Genomic DNA, 24,652 nt, shown 5'->3' on the forward strand with positions numbered 1-24,652 from the left:
TTTAGTACAGTGATGGGTGTAAGTTATTAATTGCTTAAGTCCAGAAAACATTGTGAGATACAGAAAAACAGGTGAGTGCAGTGAATAAAAGACGTACAGAATGTAGTTTATGGAAAGAATGCCAGGAATGAGGTATTTGGATGGCAGGAGTGAAGGTGGGTAGAGAAGAGTGACTTGAATGCTAGGCCAAACTAACATTTAATTGAACAGCAGGTGGAGACTGTAGGTTTTTGACTTTGGGAATGATGATATATAAAACAAGTCACGCAGCAGCAATTGGTCATAAGAGGAACTTTCTGAAAATGCAGCAAATAGTCCACATCAGTCTAGATCAGTGGTTCCCAAACTTTTTTGGCCTACCGCCCCCTTTCCAGAAAAAATATTACTTAGCCCCCTGGAAATTAAATTTTTTAAAATTTTAATAGCAATTAATAGGAAAGATAAATGCACCTGTGGCCATCACCGCTCCCCACCCCGGATCACTGCAGCACCCACCAGGGGGTGGTGGTGCCCACTTTGGGAATCACTGGTCTAGATCATGGGTGGAATTGGGGACGGAGATAAGAGAGATAAAAGGAAAGAATGGGTTCTTGGGACTATTGGGCAGGACTATTAGGACTTCCTCAGGCCTGCCACATCAAATGGCAGAATAAAGTTATCAGAATCTTTACATACTTTGATTCCAAGTTATTATTATTCTTATTTTTAGGGAGTGATGTGTAGCAGACATGGAACCAAACAATAATACCCATATTCTTAATATGTTTTACCATCTTATGAACTTTAAAGAATCAATTTATTTCAAGAAAGTAATTTCCCAGGTAAAGATATATTCAATATACAGGAACTTTAAAAAGTAGACTTCTATCAAGAAATATTCTGTATTTATATGATTAATGCCAGTAAAATTTTAGTGCCAAAAGCAAAATAACTTTCATGTTTAATACTGCAAGAAAGCAAAGTCAAATTACACTTAAAAAACATAAACAGGACTGAATGGAAATTAACATTTCATCTCTGATGCTATAAATGTATCAGGTGTAATCTTAACTAAATATCAGTTCTAAAACAATAATACAAAATAATTTCTGGTTTGTTTTAATATTTGTGAGGAAAAGTTTTAGGATAGTAATGAAAGGTTATCTATTAATATTCAGGAAGCATGTAGGAATAAATAGAAAATGTTCAACATGCCATATATACCTATATTTAATTACATAATTGTACCTCAAGTCAAATTCTGCATAAAAAAGATGAGGTGCAAAACATTCTATTAATCTGAACCAGAAGGTAATTCCGAAAACATTTCACAACTGATTTATTTTATCTAAACCAGAAGGTAATTCTGAAAACATTTCACAACTGATTTATTTTTTGTATAAGGAAACAGCTCAGAGGGTTAGGCATGCAACTTAAGCCCATGAACTGGTATGTGCCGTGTACCAAAGCTATTTGATGGTCCTAGAAGTTAGAGTAGTGGGGAATAAGTTGCAACTCACCAATGGAGAGAAGACTTGGTTTTAGCCATTCTTTCCTTGGGGCCCATCCACTATCTTCTGTACTCAGGAAGTAACAGAAAGAGCTCCTGTATAGTGATGACCCCAGGAAAATTAAGGTACACAATGGTCTCTGACAGACTCTGGGATGATAATGAAAGGGAATTAGTTACTGACGACTAGATTTCTGCCAGTTCTGGTGTTACATCATCACAAGTTCAGGCCCTACCTTCCCTGTTAGCCTATTCTCCACTGCTCTGTAACTCGCAGGATCCTCATGTCTCAAGTTTAAGTTGCATGCCTAACTCGTATCTGTGCAAAAAATGCTAAGTGAGTTGTGAAATATTTTCATTATCCCTTTCTTGACAGGACCCTTGACTGGTCCTCATCTGTCTCTTTCTGAACTGACTGTGTTGGTCAGTATCTATAAAAATGGCATATAAATACAGAGGAAGCCACACAGATTTTTCATTAAAAACTAATAAAATCTTTTAATGGAGTGGGAAAGAAAAATAATATCTGTGTCCTTGAGCAAAACATTTCAGCAGTGTGGAAATAAATGGAAAATCCTATAGAACTCTGATGAATATTTGAACTAATTATGCCACTTCAATTGTCCTGATTTTTCAAATGATCAAGAGCTATGTTAGATTTAAATTGATCAGTCATGAAAAACCAGACAAGTTGTCATTGTGTCCAGATAGTTTATTGGTGCTGCTACAGAATACAGTCAAAGAGCATTGGTGCAAATCACACTGTCACACAATTTTCCCACTTTACATCCTCTGCTAGAGAGGGCAAGTGCCTGCTACAATGCTGTTACTGAGTTTTAAATACCATCTAAACTCTTCATGTCTGTAACTCTAATCAGTTTTGGACTTGATGGCCTCTTCTTCTTGCTTTCTCAAAAGAGCTTTCCTTTCTAAGTTCAGACTCGTCAGGGTCTCATGTCTTTTGACAGCCTACAGGGAAACAAAACAGAAGGACTTCATATCAGTGACCAGTCCCACCTGGAGACTTAACTCAAGCCATTCCCTTTCATATTTTTTCTACTTTCCCAAATGAGTCTTGAGGCCAGTGGCTAATCCACACAGGCAAAAAAGAGCATTTCCACCTTCCTTCATTTCTTCTATCTCTTGTTCTTTTTTGACTCCTCAGCTTCATTCTTTTGACCCATTGCTCAACTGACAAGTCAATGGATGATTCCCAAGTCCTTCCATCTCCCCACTTCCATCCCCAGCCATTTCCTTCTTGTTGATACGTAGGTCCTAACCTGCATCTTGCCATCAAACTCATTCACATTCTCCAGGGGTCAGCAGCAAAGAGATACAGAGGGATACCTCCCACTCACTGACCTTCAGTACGTGGGGCTTTGAAGCTCTGGAATGCTAACAGCAGTACTAGTCTATACTAGCTTGCTGCTTTCTTCCACAGGCCAGAACAGACTCTTCCCCCATGCACAGAACTCATAGAAACCCATACACATATATAGAAAACCCACAAAGCACTCAGAACAGTTTCCTTTGAAAGGAACCACTGAGACAACATTCTGACATTCTAAAGAACTTTACCTCTCCAACAGGTACCCATATAATCCTCCCTAAATTCAGTGCTCCCTTGTGAGCTGTTTTTCTCCTAAAAGGCAGACTTTGTATCTTCTGCATTTCTAGTGGAGTGGAATAAAGGATATTCTTTAATAGTCTCAGATGACCAGTCATCTTGTGGACTGCCCAAGTCATGGAATCTCAATCAGAAGCCACGCCCTGTCCTCTTTATAAGCCACCAGTGGGTATCATGGAAATGCTAATCAGATGCCCCCAACAAGTGCTTGAAGCTCAGTAAGCTAATCAAGGTGATGAGAGAAACTTCTTGATTCCTTTGGACCTATCATTATAAAATTTGCTCCTTTGAAGGATACTGTCTGTTTTTTAGAGAATATACTCTCCTAGTTTTTCAAAGGGAACAGTACTATTTCTTATTCTTTACCTGTTTTACTCAAATACATTTCTGCTGGATATGTAATTCAGCTTTGGTTTATGTCCAGATCACCTAAGAAGGAAGCACCCTTGTAGGAGATGACAGGGACCCTCTTCTGAGAAAAGAAATTGTATTGTGGATGGGAACAGCTCTTTCCATTGGTTGTGTAGGACACAATGCATTTTAAAGAGTATTAGATTGGGACAGTCATTTCCTCCCTTTCCAGTAGGGTCCAGGGGAGATGGTCTTGTTTACCCACAAATCCAGGCACCGATGCACTAAGATGAGGAGACTTGGGTAAAATCTTACATTATAGTATATACAAAGAAGAGGCATGAAGACCTTCCTGAGGAATAATTCCATTTCTTCTCAACTACTTGAATCCAGTAAGAATAATTTAGTATACAAAATAAGTGAGGCTTTTTTTAGGGAATTTCAGATTCTTTGCCTCTTTTCAAGTCTCCTTATTTTCAACTGAACAAAAGGGGCTAATAAAGGAAAACAGTTTGCCTCATAAGTAAATGCAGCTTTGACATGTGAATGGCTCTCTTTTGATCCTCTCCTTTCTCTAGGCTTTCCACTCTTCTGCCTTGGAACCAATCAATACACAATGTTGATTCCAAGACAGAAGGTAAGGGTTTTTAAATTTTTTAAAAAAAAACAAAAACCCTACAAAATTAAAGAAAGGTTATAGTATTTGTTGGTGGAAGGAATACCCAGATGGATGAAATGATAAATTCCTAAAATATTTAAGAATTATTATTACTGAAGACATAAAAGTCCTGGTCTTTAAAAATATTGCTGAGGGAAAATTACTTCAGAAGACTCACAGCAACAACTACAGAACTGTGGGAATAAAAAGGTCACTTAAATACTGTTTGGTAGGATTGTAAAATATTTGAAGTCTCTTTGGAAAGCAATCTAGCAATTTGGTGTAAGGACCACCAAACTGCTAATGATTTTTGACTTTGCAATTTTAGGAAAATACACTAGAAAACCAAAAATATAGGGAAACATTCCAAATCAAGATAGTTTCAGCACTGCTATTTATCATTGCAAAAAACTAAAGCTATCCCTTATAAGATCATACTTGGGGAAAGGCCATGTCAACTGAACACAACAAAACAACTTATTTCTTCTCGAAAGGGCAAACATGTGGACTTTAGGGATACATGAAAGTATGTATATGAAATGTTATGTTAAAGAAGAAAACACACTGATGACAACTCTATAAAAAGCTTGTTGTGCAGTCATATTCAGTTGTGTCTAACTCTTTATAACCCCATTTGGGATTTTCTTGGCAAAGATATTTTAATGATTGGCCATTTCCTTCTCCATCTCACTTTACAGATGAAGAAACTGAGGCAAACGGGGTTTAGCGACTTGCCCAAGGTCACCCAACTACTAAGTGTCTGAGGCCAGATTTGAATTTAAGATCAGCCATTTTGAATCTAAGCCTGGCACTCTATTTCAGCAAAAACCAGTTTAAAAAAAAAAAGCACATAAATGATGACTAGACAAGAACCTGGAGGTATAGAAATGGTTTGAAATGGTTTGGAGTTTAAAGTTGATTAGATTATTTCTTTTTCCTGCATGAAATTAAGTTGTTTAAAAGGTCAAACTAAACAAGTTTGGAGTCTCTCTACTGAGATAATGAAAGCCGAGGTCAGTAATACTTGCCTTTGCTATCATTTTTCAACTCTTCTGTTATTTTTTTCATCAATTCTTGCATATTAGAAAAAAATGGATTCATAAAGAACCATACAGAGCAGACGGCTTCTGGCTCCTTGTTCTACCCCAAAGAAAAGAGTACAGGGAAAACAGGAGAAACTTGATTGGCAAAGAAGCCTAACATGTATCTTCATATGCTGGAATATGCAACATCTAATGGACTGATATTAGGATCATATTTTTTGAAAACCTTTTACAACATAGTAAACATTTTTAAAGCTCCTACTATGTGCCAGGCACTATGCAAAGCACTGGGGATACCAATAAAAAAAAAAAAGAAAAAACTCTTTACTTAATCTTAAAGTAACACAAAATATTACAAGTGTTCAATTGAAAGCATAGCCCTAAGGATTTGGGGTCCTTACTTCCGTTAAGTGATGAAATGTTAATAATAGCTCTCCTTTAAAGTCTTCAAAACATTTATCTTTTAACTACTAAATGAGGCTAAGTTGGAAGAATAAAGCACCAAGACAAAGAAAAATGAATTGGAATATACTAGTGAGTTTCCCAAAGTAATTACCAATAAAGGAAAATTTAGAGAAAAAAGGAGATTAAGATAGTTTCATAAAGAAAAATCATTTAAAAATGTAAATACATAAGTTAATATATGAAATGAGCAGTGGATCTTGAACATTTTGGACTCAAAATTATGGAGCATCTTCAATAGCTTTTATTTATGTGGGTTATATCTATTGATATTTACTGTATTAGAAATTAAAAGTGAAAAAGAATACTAATTTATTTTAAAACATTAGTAACCCCCCTCAGAAGTTAACATAAATAGTATATTTTTTCTGACAAATAATATTATCCAAAACAAAAAAATTTAGTGAGCAGAATGTCACTGCTTTATACACTTCTGCAAATTTGTTTAGGTCATGTTTAGTAGAAGATAGCCAAATTATTCTATCTGTTTCTCCATTCAATCTGTTGCAATGTTATTTTGTTTGAAATATATGAAGGAATTGGAAAAGGGGGAAATATTTCAGTAGGCAAATAACATCTTAATATTATAATGAAAATAGTTTTGACTTCTTGAACCCCCTGGAAGGGTTTCGAGGACCTTCAAGAACCCACAGAGCATATTTTGAGAACTGCTTTTTTAGAAGGGAAAATATTACCAGCAATCTTCTTGTAAAACATCTGAATTAACAAGATTACATGGAACAGTTTGGGGAACTCTAACCAAGATGATCTCTAAGATGCTTCTGGTATAAAATCCTAGGAGCAGGCTGAACTCATGGCTTTATGTTGCCAAAAGAATAAAACTGCAATTTTCTCACTGCCATGGTGAGCAGAAGAGAGTTACAAGAACAAGCTGAATTAGTTTTTGTTGTGGTCACTTATATAGCTATGTATATAAAACAGTTATATCATCCAGTTTACTTCTCTGCAAACTTATTCCTTTATCCTTTCCAAAGCTCTAAGAAAAGTTAGGTGAAGGGAGATACATATGACTTGGTATCTTTGGGGAGGTCTGGACTACCAGATGTCAGCAGGCACATTCAGGAATGAGGAAGAAACACAGCATAAACTCTCTAGCACTTGAACCTGTCTCATGTTCAAATCCTGCTGGGGGTCAGAACTTTGGCTGAAGGAAAACTGAGTCATCTTTACCTGTGGCCATTATAAGATAGGTCAATATTTGTTTCCCACGTCATAACAGAAAATAAGACAATGCAGACGGGAAATCTTTGCTTACCTGTTTTCCCTGAATAACCATAATCACACATCCCAGGATTGTGAGGGCAATCATGAGGTAGCTGACCCTGACTCGAAACCTGTTTTTGGCAGCATCAAGCATCTCAAACCTAGCAAAATAAGACCAGGCAATACGTCAGGCCATTTTATCCCAAAGAATTCTAGAAAAAACAATGCTAAAAGGGACCATAAACCCAAACTCTTGCTTAAAACATAAGTATTTTCTACAGCATCCCTGAGGCGGCCCTCCGGCCTCTACCTGAATAACTCCAATAAAAGAACTTATTGCCTCACAAAGTATCCTATTCCATATTTGGATAGCTATCATAAAATTGTTTCTTATACTGAGGTCACAGGAGAATAGATTTAGAGCTAGAAGAGACCTTAAACTCTTTTATTTTACTGAAGAAACAGATCCAGAGGTGACTCAAAGTGCCAAAAATCACATGTGAAGTAAAAGGAACTGAATGAAACCAAGTCCTTAAGTGACTTTATAGCCAGCATCTGCTCCATCACTATACTGCCTTACTTTTTAAAGTCTACCTCCATATAACTAATAGTTGATGTTTCAACACAAATGAATGTTCTGACTGAAAGCAGAATAATCATGGCATCTAGGTTAGGGAAAGATCTTGGGGGCATATAACCTAATCCCCTGTCTAATATACAAATCACCCGTATCACACCTCTGGTAAGTAGTTTCTCAGTCTCTCCAATAGTAGGATATTTACTACTTCATAAAGTAGCCCATTCCATTTCTGGGCTGCTCTTAAAGCTAGAAAGTTCTTATTGAATTGAAAAACATCTTTCCTATGGTTTCAACTCATGGTGGAATATATCTTGCAGAATAACTATTTCCTTATTCATGTGCCATCCCTTCTCAAACATCTAAAGGCAGCTATTGTTTTTCCTAGCTCTTCTCTTCCACAAAGTGGCATCCCTAATGTTGTGGGGGACATAAAAAAAGGTGAGATACATTTATAATCTGCTTTAAAGGAGTTCCAAAAAGGAGGAAAAGATTCAAAAGCTTCTATTCATTTTCCAGTTTCAAGGGTAAACGGGACAAATAGTGTTTATATAGAAATATCAATAGCAAGACAAACAGAAACCTCTTTGGTCCATAGTATATTTTCCCAAGGTGACATATGTTCTAGTATCTGCCTACATAGAGATTTGTATCCAGGGATCCCAGAATTATGCAGAAGGGCACGTCTGTGGCCAGTTATCTGTCAGCAGACACATAAGCAGCCTCTACCCAAGACCCACTGGGGCCAAGGGTAGTTTCCAACCAGTTCTATACCACGATATTTTGGCTGTTAACAGAAATATCAAAGTATAATTATGGAAATGAGGATAGGCTTATTCTCATTTTGTAGGTAGGGAAATTAGGAATAGTAAAGAATTTATATAATCTTGGGTAAGTTAGCAGTGGGTTTGAGCAAGAATTTATTTAGTCTTCTTTTGTACTTTCCAAGAGACCCAACTTCTAATGTCTTAACAATTTAAAGAACCCTTACAGAAAAGTAGGATATTTCAACAAATAATACAAAACACCAATACAGTATGATCTCAGAATCTAAAAGAAAACACTTAGATTTACATATCTCTTTACATAGATTATCTCATTTGATCCTACAACCTCTCTGTAAGGTAAGTGGTATGGTATCATCTACATTTTATAGAAGAGGAAGGTGAGATTTAATGAGGATAAGTGATGATAGTGACTTAGCTGGTAAGAGTTGGGGCCAAGACTGAAGCCCAGGTCTTCTTCCCACTAAACCTGGACAAGTGGTTTTGTCCAGTGAAACCTGGTTATCATCTCCACTGATCAATCCCAAATGACAAGTGTTTATAAGATGGTTAAAGAAAAGGATAAACAGCAACAATGACAAAACCAGGATGAAGGTAAATGTAGTTATCATTATTGTGAAGGTGATAAACATACCAAAAAATGGGAATAGATAGCAAAATGAATTTGAAACCAGAATCTAACAATATGTTGTGTATAAGAGACACAGTTGAAACAGGAACACACCAAGTTAAAGGGCTGGAGCAAAATCTATTATGCTTCACATGAAAGTCAAAAAGGCAAGAGTAGCAATCATTATCTCAGACAAAACAAAGGCAACCTCTCTAAGAAGTTAGTAGGCCAACAGACTGAATTAAAGGAGATAATTGGGTAAATTATATTTTGTTAAAAGATACCACAATGAAGTAATATCAAAAATTTTTACAAGTTTCTCTGACAAAGGCTTCATTTCTCAAATACATGGTGGACTGAGACAAATTTATGAAATTAAGAGCCATTCCCCAACTGATAAAAATGGTTGGTTTGAAGAAGAAATCAGTCATGTCAAAAAATTATTGAAATCACAATTAGAAAAATGCAAAGTAAAACAACTCTGAGGTACTACCTCACATCTATCAGGAATGACAAATGCTGAAAAGGATGTGAGGAAAGTATGTACTTTAATGAAATGCTGTTAGAGTAGTGAACTAGTCCAACCATTCTGAAAAAGCAATATGGAACTATAGCCTAAGGGCATAGAACTGTGCATACTCTCTGACCTACCAATACCTCTACTAGATCTATATCCTAGAGATAAAAGCAAAAGGATTTATATGTGCAAAAGTATCGTAGCTTTCTGTGGTGGCGAAGAATTGGGAACTGAAGGGATGTTTATGAATCGGGGAATGGCTGAACAATTTGTGGTATATCGTTGACATGGAACCCTGTTATACTATAAGAAAGAGAATGGTTTCAGAAAAACTTGGAAAGACAATGAACAAATGCAAAGTGAAATGAGTAGAACCAAGATATCACTTGGATGTCATAACAGCACTATAATAATGATGACCAATTGTGAAAGATGTAGCTACTCTGATCAGTACAATGATCTGTAATAATTTTACTTTCAAGGAAATTTGGAAGGACTCATGATGAAAAAAACTATCCACTTCCAAACAGAGAACTGATAAACTCAATGCAAATTCAAGCATAATTTTCTCACTTTCCTTATTTTTCCTGCTTTTTATTTTAATGCCAATATGGCTAATATGGAAACATCTTACATGATTCCATGGGCATAATGTATAGCTTGCCTTCTCAGTGGATGGGGAAGGGGCTGGAGAGAGACTTTGGAATACAATAATACTTTTTAAAGTTTAATAAAAAGACTACTTTTTTTTTTTAAAGGAGGAAGAAGCTCCTGACAGTTATTACATTAACTTTTCTTTTTACCAAGCAAACTGGGATGAGAGCCTAGAGAAAGAACAGTTGTTCCCAAGTTTGGAAAATGCCAACTTGTCTAAGTGAGAATTTCAGATACTGTTAAGATATTTTTGTAATGCTGAGGCCTCTTTATTTAAGAAACCAGAATTAGGAGCTTTGAGAATGGATAGGTTTTCTAGTACTTGTTTGTCAGAAAATATATTCTAGTGGAGAAAAAACATTTTATTTTCTTCTATCACATTTGAGAAATAAACAATGGGATTCAAAGTGATAGATACATTAATGTTTTGGCACAAAGCAGTGTTTTATTTATCACAGGGGACACACAGTTTGGTATCAGCATGCAGCAGAGGCCAGTTAACTGCCCATCCTGGAAAGAGGAGCTAAAAAAATTATGTAGGGAAACAAGTTCTGGCACATGACCTGGCCACTTGAAAGAAGGACTAGGGAATGTCAAAGAGATACTTAGAATTTTTGCTGGTCAAACAGGACAATTCTGATATTGTATATGGCTGCACTTAGCATCTACCCAGATAAAGGATATGCTTAAAATATACAATCTCAGAGAATGTTGCAATCTGAGCAAAGGACATTAGGAAACCCCAAAGGCTAAGTCCATTCTATTTATGAATGAATAATAGGATTATAGGATTTAGAAGTGAAAGGGGCTTTCTAAATAATTCAGACTAAGGGTTCTTAACCATGGCTCATCAATGGATCTGTGGACAGATTTCCAGAGGGTCTGTTAACTTGGATGGGAAAAAATAATACATCTTTATTTTCATGAACCTTTGGTTTCTTCTGTAATCTAAACATTTTATGCATTAAAAAAAACATTACTCAGAGAAGGGGTCCATAGATTTCACTAAACTACTCTGGGGGTCGGGGTCAAAGACCTAAAAAAAGTTTTTACAAATATGATACTGGGGGGCAGCTAGGTGTCTTAGTGGACTGAAAGGCCTAGAAATGGGAAGTCCTGTATTAAAATCTGGCCTCAGACACTTCCTAGCTGTGTGACCCTGGGCAAGTCACTTAACCCCTATTGCCTAGCCCTTTCCACTCCTCTGTCTTGGAACCAATTCACAGTATTGATGCTAAGATGGAAGGTAAGGGTTTTAAAAAAAAAATCAGATACCACAGAATTCAATTTAGTGCTCCTGTTTGTTTTAGTGATGGTTTTATTTTTACATCACATTTATTTCCAAGTATATCCCCACCCTCTACCATCCTTACATCACAGCCCAGTAAGCCTTCCTTTGTGCTAGATTTAAAAAAAAAAAAGTAACACATTGACCCAGTCTGAATCCATATGCAACAGTTACCCACATTTCCAGTGAAAGAAAGTGGGAGATGCATTTTCTCAGCTCTTCTCTGGGATCAAGCTCAATCAACACAATTATACAGTTCTGTTTCACTATATACCCCTCCCTACAATTTATACTCTTGTCATGTTTACTTTTTCTCTAATTTTGCTTACTTTAGTTTTTTCATTAGTTGAAAAAGATTCCTATGTTTCTATGAATCCTTCATATTTGTTTCTTATAGTGCAAAAATATTCCACTATATTTATGTATCTCAGTTTGTTTAGCCATATCCTAAAAAATATAGTTCCATTGTTTTATAAAAAGGAGATTGCAAATCAATAAGTATTTAGTAAATGCCCGCCCACTACCTGCTCAGAATTGTGCTAGGCTTCATGAAAATTAAAAAGCATCTCATGATTCCTAGCCAGGAGAGCTGCCTGAATGGAGGCTGGCTGCCCAGCTCCCACATAGACAACAAACTTAATATGCACTGGACTGAATCCAGTTAAAAACCACAGTGACTTCTTTCATTCTTCAACTGCACAAATTTTCTTTTGAATATCTACCTGCAATTGTAGAGCTGTTCTTCTTTTGGAGTTTTTCTATAAATGTACAAAAAAAATATTGATCCATGTTTTTTTCTTTGATTTGCTCATTTCTCCGTTAGTTCCTGAATTAATGGCTTCATGCCAGAGCTCTTCTCCTTGCTACGCTTCTGAGTGCTGTCTTCATCTCTACTAGAATCTCACTCTGGGTAGCCTGAGTTCTTTTGCTGACTTCTACTACAGATCAAAAAAGCAGGAAAGAAGAGCAAAGAACCTGAATCTAAGAGGAGTTCCTTTGATTGCTTCTCAGCTGGGGAATGGCTGAACAAATTATGGTATATGAATATAATGGGATATTCTAGTACCATAAGAAACAAGTAAACAACTTAGAATAATCCATAACACTATGAAACGATGCAGTCAAGTGAGCAGAACCAGGAAAACAATTTGTATGAGTATAGCAATACTGAGGATGGGGGATAGGGGTGGAGAACAACATAACAATCAACCATGTGTTCAGAGAAGTTTCTTCATGTTTAAAATGAAATAGATGATCTCAAAGTTCCCTTCCATTTCTATAGTTCTGATTAAAGGTAGTAGGACAGAAAAAGCCTTTATCTTGCCAAGTCTGAAATCCCAGGTTCAAGTCTCAGCTCAACCAAAAAACTATTCCATCTGACTAGAATGCTAGTCAGTTAAGCTCTGTGAGCCTGTTTTATTGTATATAAAGTGAAAATAATACTTATTTTATCTACCTCAGGGTTGTTAGAGTCATATAAGATGTGAAAATATTGAAAACTATAAAGTGAATATACATGAAAGGTCTGATTGTTTTAAAAATGAAAAAAATACCTTTTTGGACCTGAAGGAGACTTATATGAAATTATACATCAAATGAGTTGGCATAAGGTGGCTAGAACTAGGGGCTTCTCACTCCCAGGAGTCTTTCTGCTAAATCAAAAAACTCTACTCATCCATGTCTTTGCTAATTAACTTTTGGCAAACTAAAGTAACTGAACTGATAGTGTATCATAATTTCACTGAACCTTCATTCCCTCACATGTAAAATGGAGTAAATAATATTTGCACTCTGTCTCACAAGGTGGTTGTGAGAAATGTTATGTGAACCATAAAGCCCTAAATAAATGAGAATTGTTACTATAAGGACTCACTATGAAGGAGTACAAGAGATTGGGGGGACAGGAAGTTGGGAAGGAGAGAGAGAAGGCTTACAGAAGAAAGGGAGATAAATACTAGGCTCTCGTTTCTACCATCAGATTGCCCTTCCAGGACCCATCAGGCATCTAGTTATAGAAGCTTTTGCCTCAGAACATTTAGATTGTTTTCCACAGGCCAGGGGAGCTGTGCTTTTTAGTCCCCTTGTACTAACATTAGCAGATAGGCAAATATCTGATGGGGAGGATAATTTGTACAATATATGAGAAGGAGCCCTTGTTGGAGAGCTGGGAGCTGGGAGTTTTATGTACCACCTTACAATTCTGGGTTCAACACTCACGAGATTGTCTCTGGAATTTCATCTTCTTTTTTGAAACGGCCTGACCAGACCATTATCTTCTTTTCCCAGGGAGTGGGCTTATGTAATGGCACTCTAGTTTTATAAATATCTGTGGAAAATAAGTTAGAAATATCACATTACTCAAGTTTAAGGCATTCTAATTTAGTAAGACAGTGACAGATAAATGCTCAAACAATATTAGCTGTGCTTAGTTTATCCAGAGCTAACCTTTGGTTGAGAAGAATTTCCTTAGAAATAATTTCCTTCTTAATTCTCAATGAAACAAAACCAAACAAAATGTCTACATTATAAAAATGGGGGAGAGAGTGTCAGAAGGAGAGCAACAACAGAAGTTCAAGACCATGACCAATAAACCTCAGGTTAGACTTGGGAGCTCAGAATTAGAGAGCTATAGAAACTTGGATGGCTATTTAATTTTTCATGTGTTAATGTGTTATCTTCCCAACTAGACTGCAAACTCCTCAAGGATAGGGTCAGTGTATTACCATTTCTCTACATTCACCTTAACACCTGATGTAATACTTTATACTTGGCAAGTATCTAATAAATTTGTTGATTTTGTTATCCATGGATTTTGTCAAAAAAGTGGAACAGAAAAATTGTCACTTCTTCAACAAAATTAATTCAGCTAAAGAGATACAAAGTTAAGTAAGACGGAGTTTATTTTCTAGTGGGGGACTAAATACAGACAGATAACATTTAATACTACATAAAGATATATAAGTACATCAAGAAGTACCAAATGATTATCTATCTTAATGAGGACAAACAAAAGCAGACCTTTCCAGAATCAAACAATAAATGCAAAAAGAGCATAACATAGTCACAATTCTCATTTAACAAATAAAACTCTTGCCAGAATCTAATAAAAATTTACCTATCGCATGGAGAATTTTAATATTAGCCTATCACAAGAATTATCTGAAAGGACACCACTGCAGCTTCAGAGAATGACTAATTAGATCAGATTCACTGATAGTTCCAGCCCTAAGTTTTCTCTCTGACAGAGGACTAAGGAACATTTTGTGGAAAGGAATTCTCCTTTGAGGAATTAACCACAAAAAGCGAAAAGCAGTCCCTATAATAACTTACTGTGGTTCTAGCACCCTTGTGGGTTACTGAAATCTATCAATCTTTAACATCAGCTCAAATCATTTATGGTGATTAAAAAAGCTTTTAAGTTAGCTCATTTGTGTTGAGAATATTTCCCTTTATATAATTTATTCTGTTCCTATCTCCATGGGCCATCCCTGCATCTTGATATTCCAGGAGTCAGAGAACAAAACCTCAATAACCTTGATCATGCCTTTCAAGAGTTTTTAGACTAGTCATACCTCTTTTCAGGTGAGGCCCCAGAATTAGTATTGTATGCCTTCATTAGATATTATATTTTATTGTGTCCTTTAATTACAGCTTCTTCCTCCCGCTGAACAATCTGGCTTTTCTCCAGATGTTATGCCTTTTTTCAGGTAGGGCTAAGAGAATTGTCTAAGGTCATCTTGACATGCAGACACAATGATTTGCACAACATAGGATAATGACAATCTGTTTTGTCATAGAACATGGCACATAATAGAAAGCACTAATAAATACTTGTTGATTGATTGTTTCTAATGTCCTTTCAGGTGACTGCATGGCTAGCATGTTATAGTGAGGTGTAAATCTGCCTGGGACAATTAAAATTCAGAATAAGAGAAAGAATCCTGTTAGGAGAGACTCATTCATTCATCAAATTATTTAATAGTTTCCGACTATATACACAGTTATAGGAGGCACTATACAGGGAAATAAAAGACACAGTCTCTGCTTTCACAAAGCTTACACTCTAATTGAAAAGGCAAGCTACATATGCACACATGAAGAGTTAAACAACAAGTATGTCAAACTAGTATGTGATTCAAAATCAAAGGCATGATATGGATGATCAATGAGAAACTTCACAGGAAGAAGAGATCACTAGAGGCTGGGATGGTAATGGAAGACTTCATGGAAGGGGCAGGACCTGATGTGCAATTTCAAGTGTGGAAAAAGATTTTGACTAATAAAGATAAGGGAAGCATTCAAGATAGAATCAGTGGTGTGGGAGCAAATAAGTTTCAAGCTGTGGCATAGTATTCAATTCAGTTTCATAAACAATGATAACAGTTCTAGGTGGCTCAGTGTATAGAGAGCCAGGGCTGGAGACAGGAGGTCCTGGGTTCAAATCTGGGCTTAGACACTTTCTACCTATATGACCCTGGGCAAGTCATAACTGCCTAGCCCTTACTGCTCCTCTGCCTTGGAACAGATACTTACTGTGGATTCTAAGACAGAAGGTAAGGGTTTTAAAAAAGTCTCTAATTGGGCCAGATCTATGATTTCATTGTTTCAAGGATGTATCTGTGGAAGGACTCCCTCTACCAGTACAGAGCCACCATTTCTAGTCTTAGTTGCCTCAATTTGTCCAGGGTTATACAATCAGTAATGTGCCCAAAGTAGGAATTGAACCCACCAGGAGCACTCTATTCCCATGATATACTCTTCTTCCTAACATCAGAAAGGTATGTGAGCTATTATTGCTATTACATATTCTTACTATAAATGTTCAGAAACTCAGAGGAGGATGAAAGAAATTCAGAAAATGGGAGGTGATGTTTGTGTTTAGATGAATTATCTAAAACTTAAATAAAAAACTGAAGGTAAATACTACGCTGAATCTTAAAATCTGAGTTCTGAGAATAAGCCAGAGCTAGGAGGAAAAGCTCTGGAAATCATGTGGTGGATAACTAAAGTATAAGAAAAAATGTATTCTTCAAATGAATTTTTAAAAAGAGAGCTAAAGACTGAGTTTTCAGAAATACTTCAAATTAGCAGATGGGAAAAGAAGCCAGTAAAGAGAGTAACAATGGAGATAAAAGAAGGGCTAGATTAATTAAATGCCAGAAAAATCATGTTTCTTGAAATAGAGTATTCAGTTTTGCTAGAGAGGTCAGAGTAAGAACTAAGAAAAGGTTGCTGGGAATCCTCAGAGAACTTTGGGAAAGTGATTTTAGTAAAGAAGGTAAGCCAGAGAGGGTCTTGAGTGCCATTCAGGCTGAGGAGGTCTAATTGCTCCATTTGTCGGGAAGCCCTCAAAATGGTAAGAGAGGTGATATGAGTAAAGTGTTTTTGGTTTAATCTAATAACAGTGTACAGGAGGGGTTTGAGTAGAAAAAGATTAGAAACAAAGAAACTAGCTAGGAGACTGCTACAGGATCTAGATTTGTTTGTGTGGTACTGAGTTAATAGTTCTCAGTATAGCAAAATTTACATTACTTATACAGCTCAATCCAACATTACCTGCACGCTGAGATGATGCTTTTGATTCTTGTGGTTTTGAACAAAATCCTCTTGTCATCTTCAAACCTCCTTTTCTGGCTAGGCTGAAAGAAGGTAAAACTTGTCTCTCATGTAACCTCAGACAGTTTCCTAGAAAAAGGAGGGGAGGAGATGTATCAAAGAACTGGGGAGTCTGGAATTGTCTTCAGAGGAAAAATATCTATAGACCATATAGTCCATTAACAATAATGTATAAGTTTTATTTAGTTTAAAAAAAATTCTAAAATCTAAAAAACATAGACTACAACCAAGTATTTTTTATACCATGTTTGCTTCTCAATATTCTCACTGCATTTTGTAATCCTTATCTCCTTAGCTATCCATGGCAATGTCATAAGCCAACAACTTACATCTTCTGGAGAAAAGAGTTGAAAGAACCCATCTTTCTCCAACTTCACTGATGAAGTTCATGCCTCTCAAAATTTACAATGAGGGAAACTGAGCATAAAATCCAACCAGACATCCCTCATTCCAAAATGGTTTTTTTTTTAATAGCCTGAATCACTCTTGGGGGTTGTGGTCTTGGGTCCCAGGGCATATGACTGGAAGCAAGTGACCTAGTTTGGAATATGTCAAGTGGATGGGGCTTTAAGATACTGGTCTAGTAGAGTTTCTCCTCTCTGACTTATCTCTTTTCTGCCTAGCAATAAGAGCGTAGCCTCTAGGCCAGTGATGGCCAACCTATGGCACATGTGCATGCAGAGCCCTTTCTGTAGGCAAGCCTGCAGTTACTCACCAGAGCTCTTACTAGGAAGCCAGAGGGTCTCTGGGTGAAGCTGTTCCCCTCCCCCTCTCCAGGTGCTGGAGGACATTCCTCACTTTCCCTGCCCCCTCTGCCCAGCAGCCAATGGGAGTGCTTCCTCCCTCCTGTCTAGGGCAAGGGGGGAGGGGTAGTGAGGTGGGGAGGCCCAGCACTCCATTTCTAAAAGGTTCATCATCACTGCTTTAGGTTATATCATGGGCCTTTTTCCTTCTGGGTAGCTATGAGGAAGTAAGTAGTAAGACAGTCTTGGCTCAACTCTGACCTGGAAAATAATCCTCACCTTGAGAATAATCTTTATACTGGCTTTGTAGAGCTTTCCTGATTTTCATTCTCATTCTGTATTATATGTTCACATGGCCTCTAGCTACATAATCACAACTAAGCCTAAAATGAGTACCAATTATAATCTAATATCACTGACATTTATTTGTATGGTATTGAGTTAATAGTTTTAATATTCAATATGCTCAATAGTTCAATTTCTACCATATTCATATGTTCATTGGTATGCTATTATTTCCCATTAAGCTGCTTTCTTTCTTAAAAATGTGTAGTTATTCTATGAAATTGATATGCTCTATGATGAAGATCTAAAGACCTTAAGACTCCTGGCACCTAAAAAACACAGGGTTCAGAAGACCCTCTAATATCTGATGGAAGTTAAAGGCTTCTCTTGGTAACCCAAGATAATCTCCCTTATATAAAGGATGAGATAAGAAAAACAAACCAACATAATGATGGTTTCTGATAGCATGCAATTCACCATTTTCATGAGATCTTACTGCCATAATAATTACAAACCTGATGATAATTTTACAACATAGTAATAACATGATTCTTATGATGTTTGCTTTCACTTTATAGAATTAGGGAAGAGGTTCTATAACTTTTTTCCAAAGGAAATAATATTGTTTACAATGCTTCTCCTTCCAATATAATTCAGAAAAGGTGTTTACAATGTTGGAATATAGGAAAAGAAAATCTGAAGGCCTTTTAGTTTTAAAATGCTGCCTTTTCAACAAGGCTCACACTGTCAACTACTACCCTTTCCTCCTGGATACTCTTTCAAGATTTTCATGACACTATTCTTAGTTCTCCCTGTCTGACTGCTCCTTTCCAGGTTCCTTGGGATATTCATCTTTATCAATCCAACTAACTGTGGGTATTCCCTAAGACTCTATCCTGAACTTCTGTTCTGCTATCTCACTTGGTGATTTTATCAGCTCCTGTAGGTTCAGTTATCATCTTTATGCAGATGATCTCCTGAGCTACATTTCTAACTCTGGTCTCCTCTAAAATCCAGACTCACTTTCACCAACATCTTACTGGATATCTCATAGACATCTCTAACTCAACATGTCCAAAATCCAATTCATTATCTTTTCCGCAAAACCCACTATCCTTTCCCAATTTACCCATTATTACTTTTGAAGTCACCATACCTTCCCAGAACATCTATGTTCACATCTATTTGAGGTAATTAACTCCTTAGACTCACCCCACATAATTGATCTGACAAATCTTGGAGTTTCTACCTTTACAACACATCTTCCATACTATTCCTTCTCTCAATTCACAGTACCACCTTATGTTAATCATCTTTCACCCAAACTACTACAATTGTCTCTATGTTCCCCATTTCAATAATTTAGCTGCTAAAGTCAATAAACTGGTTTCTTATTACACCTAGCATCAAATATAAAGCCTCTTGTGGCTATTCATAACCTGGCTCCTTCCTACTTTTCCAGTCTTCTTACTACTTTTCCTTAACACAGCTTCCTTGAACAAAACACTCAAATCTCCTATTCCTCAATGCTTAGAATTCTCTTTCTCCTAACCTCCATCTCTTAAAAAATGGCTTCTACTCCATCCCCCATTTAAAGACTTACACACCTTCTAAAGTTACCTTCCATCTACTTGCGTATATATGTTGAATTATTTATGTGTCTCCTCTCCTCAGAATGTAAGCTCCTTCTAAAGTCTGGATTTTGCCTTTCTAAGTGCTTAGAGCAGTGACTGAAACATAATAAACAGACTTGATCATTTAAGTTTTACTTACATGCTATGGATACATTTAGCATATCTATAACCCCTACTGACATGCTTTTAAAATTTAGCTTTGATTAAATTAGCATTTTCTGCCACAATGACTTAATTCAAGAGTCCTTTTATTTATACCCCAACACCTAGTTCTAAGTTCTTAATCTATGTTTCATCTTCCTCATGCCAGGGAAAGTGTTGAAAAAATAATATATTACCAACTTAGGGATTATAGAAACAGATTTTCATCTGGCTTTCTGCTTCTCTTTCCCAGAGATGCTATTACTTAGATATCTATTTCAGTAAATTCTTTACTAAACTCTGGCTTCTAGTTTGCCTACTTCTTTAAAAAAAAAAAGTCTTTCTTACCTTCCGAACCTCTGAAAATACATCTGTTTAGAATGATTTCTTCACCACCACTTTTCAAATTGTATTAAATTAGTAATTAACTGATTAATTTTGAATTGGCTCTAATTTTCTTCAGCTCCTTGGCCATATGACCCCCAATTTATGTCTCAGTGGCACAGAAAGCAGAAGGAATTAGAATCAAAAGTCCTTTTAATAAACTGAAGTAGAGTAAAACAAAAAGTAGAGATGAGAATCAAATCCTTTCTTCTTTGCCACAAATTTCCCTAGGAGGGAAAAAAAAGAAAAGGAAATGGAAAGGACAAGCCATTCCAGTGTTCACCTGAAGTGGCATTAGGTGCTAATAAATGTATAAATGCAGTGTTTTTTAAGTATTTAAAAATCTGCCATTCTATACTTGGAATGTGGTTTTTTTAGTAAATTAACATTGGAGCACTTTTAGAAAGCATTGTACTTGGAACGTTTTGAATAGATGACTGCTATGGTTGTTGTCATCACCATTAAAAAATTTCCTTTCAACACTTAGTCATATTAGGTTCTGGAGCTAGAAGGAACTTTAGAGATCATCTAGTTCAAAATTCTCATTTTATAGATGAGGAAATTGAGGCCCTGAGAGGTTGTGACTTGCTATAGTGACTGAGGTAAATAGCTGGGCCAGGAAGAGAATCTAAGCCTCAATTTCAGTGTTCCTATGTAAGCTTAGAAAAGGTCGTCAATGTATGCCTTCAGTGTAACTTTGATGAACTGAGGTTAAGTCCTGTTTAATCTCTTACATTCAGTTCTGCAATGTTAACAATTTTTTTTATTTTAATCATTTCTAAAGGGATGACAACAACTATAACCAAAAGAGATTTCTTGAAGCCTCACATAAGGCCCTTCACTTCTATCTTACCTGGGTGTTTGCAGTAGGGCAGAGGTCAGGTAGATTATGAGTTAATTCAACCCAAGTGGTAAAACTCGGGAATTTAAAGAATCATAGTATTTACTACTGCATGTGGAGAGCTCTGAATCTATACGTAATCAAAAGATTACGTATTACATAATCAGAGGCTCTAGTCATGTCCTGTATTCTGAAAGAAGCAAGGCAAAGGGAGTAGGATTACAAAGTAGTGTTTACATTCCCTCAAAGAGAAATGGGGGGAAAAACAGAACAAAATATGAAGAAAAACTCCCACAGTGACTTAAGGAAGCTAGGTACACATAGACATTGTATGGAAGCATGTCAGCTCAACTCTTGAGAAATGGTCTCCCATCAGAGAAAGATCACAGAAATAAGTCTATAGTTTAATGAAATAATAACTCATATTTACATAGTCTTTTTTATTATTTTTTTTTATTTTAAACCCTTAACCTCTGTGTATTGACTTATAGGTGGAAGAGTGGTAAGGGTAGGCAATGGAGATTAAGTGACTTGCCCAGGGTCACACTGCTGGGAAGTGTCTGAGGCCGGATTTGAATCCAGGACCTCCCATCTCTAGGTCTTAAAGGGGCAGCTGGGTAGCTCAGTGGATTGAGAGCCAGGCCTAGAGATGGGAGGTCCTGGATTCAAATCCAGCCTCAGACACTTCCCAGCTGTGTGACCCTGGGCAAGTCACTTAATCTCCATTGCCCACCCTTACTACTCTTCTGCCTTGGAACCAATACACAATATTGACTCCAAGACAGAAGGTAAGGGTTAAAAAAAAAAAAAAGAATTAGAAAGTACTTTAGGCATAATGACTCCTCAAGATAGGTAACAAGAGTACTCTATTACTAACAAGTGTGAGGGGGATTAGGGATGAAGGTAGGAGGATAGGATAGATGGGAGAAAGGAGAGAGGAAGGTAGAGGAAGGGAAAGGAAGGTGGCAGTCCCAGCCCAGTCAGGAGGAAACTGACCAGAGCCCTCAAATGAATGATCAGAGAGCAACTTTAGGGTTTGAATAGCTAGGCTTTATTTTAACTAGAAAGGGAAGGTCTAGGGAAAACTAGGAGGTAGGAAGAGAGGGAAAAAGGTGCCAAGAGAGAGATCAGGGTTCAGCCTCCGGCTGGGGAGAGCAGAGCATTCCAGGGTCAAGAGAACTCAGGGTAAAGAGCTGAGCTTCCAGGGTCAAGAGAGAGAGAAAAGGCGCCAAACTTTCCCTTTTATACTTTCTCTGACACCTCCCACAAAGGAAGTGGGAGGTGTCAGGGGAAGCTGTAGCAGAGAGAGTCCTGGGAGTTGTAGTCTTCCAGGGCTTATAACAATTTCAAATGACACACAAGGAAAAACTGAAGCTCAGAAAGGTTACTGGATTTGTCCTCTGTCATAGATGTTAGGGGTCAGAGGCAATAGTGGAAATCAAGTCTCCCAATTCTACTATCACATGCTGTTAGTTAAACCAAGTTAATCTTGAATGAAGAAAGTCTATGAACAGGTTATAGTTAGAGAGACAGGGAGAAGAGAAGTGGAACTTGCCAGAAGTATGGGAAGATAGCAAGTAAATTACCTTTTTATTTAATCCCCCCCCCGTTCTGAAAATATAGCCTATTTACTTTTTTTTTTTTTTAAAAAGAGTGAGCATTGATTTAGCAAAACGGACACTAGATTTGAGCCAAGAGATCAGGACATGAGTTCAAAGCTTGCCTCTTAAGAGCATGTGAACTTAGCTTTGAACCTGTTATCTCACCTGTTTTCATACCATCCACTTCACAGGGATTTTACAAAGCATTCCATAAACTTTAAAAGGCTATGTGAATGAGGTTATTTTCTTAAATATTGGAACTTAGTGGCTACAATAGCTGTTTCCCAGGGAGCAGACCTATTAACTTGGAAAAGTGGGACTTGTTCCCTCCTGCCAAATATGGTAGTCAGTACATGTTTTCTAGGATAAATGAATCAATGTGGAGAAGCTATCAGCTCTATCCTCAGCCAGTAAGACAATTTTATGATAGATAACAATATCTACTGGACCAGTGGAGTGTTTTGTTGTTGTTTTTTATCTTTACCTTTTCAGAAAGATTTGATTTTAGACAAATTTAATTTGATTAAATTAATCTAAACAAGCCCCTTCATAGTTGTCCAAACAATCCTTCTAAGGCAGTTATGACAAGTCACTCCCTAGACTGAAAACATCCAATGACTTCTATCATCACTAAATTTAGACACAAGATTTAGCTTTAATCTAAATTTCCAGACTGAATTTCATTTTAAGAAATAGCTCTTTCAGGGGCAGCTGGGTAGCTCAGTGGAGGTCCCTGGGTTCAAATCTGGCCACAGACACTTCCTAGCTATGTGACCTTGGGTAAATCACTTAACTTCCATTGCCTAGCCTTACCATTCTTCTGCCTTAAAACCAATACACAGTATTGATTCTAAGACAGAAGGGAGGGAGGGAGGGAGGAAAAAAGGGAAGGAGGTAGGAAAAGAGGGAGGGAGAAGAGGAGAGGAGAGGAGAAGAGAGAAGAGGAGAGGAGAGGAGAGGAGAGGAGAGGAGAGGAGAAGAAAGGGAAAAACCCTTTCATGTATTTTCTAAACTAGATTGTCAGATGTTCACCAAAATCAATAGGCTATCTCTAGGTTCCAGAAAGTACTTGGATCAAACTTTATCATCTTCTCCCTTTCATATTTCTTCCTTTTAGGCACCCCCCCCCCATCACCACCACAAAGTGTTCTTTTCCTTCTGAAGTTCTCATATACTTTACCTTCCTTGTTGCCTCAATCTGTTCCAACACTCCTAAGGACTTAAGGGTATTTTTTTAAAGCCCTAGTAACATATAAAGCAGCTAGATGGCGCCTTGGAGAAGGAAATGGCAAACCACACCAGTATCTCTGCCAAGAAAACCAAATAGGGACCATGAAGAGTAGGACACAACAAAAACAGATTATTACATATATAAATTACAAAGTAATATATAAAGAAGCAATAGGTCATTCATTATGCCATGTTTACCTCACATAAAGGGAGACAAAATCTAGCTACATTTTGTTCAGTTGGTTTTTTTTTAACCCTTATCTTCTATCTTGGAATCAGATAGATACTAAGTATCAATTCTAAGGCAGAAGAGCTCTAAGGAGTGGATGACTTGGCCAAGGTCACCCAATGGTCATGATTTTGTAAATGGTAAAGCTATTGATCAATTTTCCTGAATTTTTTCTTTTCTTCCTCACTTAAAAAAAAAAGTTATTTGTTTAAAAGGGTGGCTGTCAGGAAGAGGAAGAAAAAAGGGGGAAACCTAGATCATGGATCAACAAAGATTATCAATAAAATTAATTTTTTTTAAATCCTTACCTTAGAATCAATACTGTGGTAACGGCTAGGCAATGGGGGTTAAGTGACTTACCCAGGATCACCCAGCTAGGAAGTGTCTGAGGCCAGATTTGGAGCCAGGATCTCCTGTCTCGGCCTGGCTCCCAATCTGCTGACCCACCCAGCTGCCCCAATAAAATTAATTTTTAAAAAAGAAGTGGTAAGGGGGCAGCTGGGTAGCTCAGTGGATTGAGAACCAGGCCTAGAGACGGAAGGTCCTAGGTTCAAATCTGACCTCAGACACTTCCCAGCTGTGTGACCCTGGGCAAGTCACTTGACCCCCATTGCCTACCCTTACCACTCTTCTGCCTTGGAGCCAATACACAGTATTGACTCT

The 24,652-nt window shown here is 37.1% G+C and overlaps 1 protein-coding gene across 2 annotated transcripts in view; it reads right to left on the bottom strand.

Moving 5' to 3' along the window:
* Window positions 1–2,186: 2,186 nt before the first annotated feature.
* FAM162A (family with sequence similarity 162 member A) overlaps window positions 2,187–24,652 on the bottom strand; it is a 42,782-nt gene continuing 20,316 nt past the window's right edge. For both annotated transcript variants that reach the window (XM_044670055.1, XM_044670054.1), the window contains 4 exons: window positions 16,842–16,970; window positions 13,503–13,611; window positions 6,907–7,015; window positions 2,187–2,458 (listed from right to left, as the gene is read on the bottom strand). In XM_044670055.1, coding sequence (XP_044525990.1) covers window positions 2,360–2,458; window positions 6,907–7,015; window positions 13,503–13,611; window positions 16,842–16,970 — 446 coding nt within the window. In that variant the 3' untranslated portion in view covers window positions 2,187–2,359. The remainder of the gene's footprint in view (window positions 2,459–6,906; window positions 7,016–13,502; window positions 13,612–16,841; window positions 16,971–24,652) is intronic.

The sequence above is a fragment of the Gracilinanus agilis genome, chromosome 3 (assembly GCF_016433145.1).
Source record: "Gracilinanus agilis isolate LMUSP501 chromosome 3, AgileGrace, whole genome shotgun sequence".
In the NCBI taxonomy this organism is placed as follows: Eukaryota; Metazoa; Chordata; class Mammalia; order Didelphimorphia; family Didelphidae; genus Gracilinanus; species Gracilinanus agilis.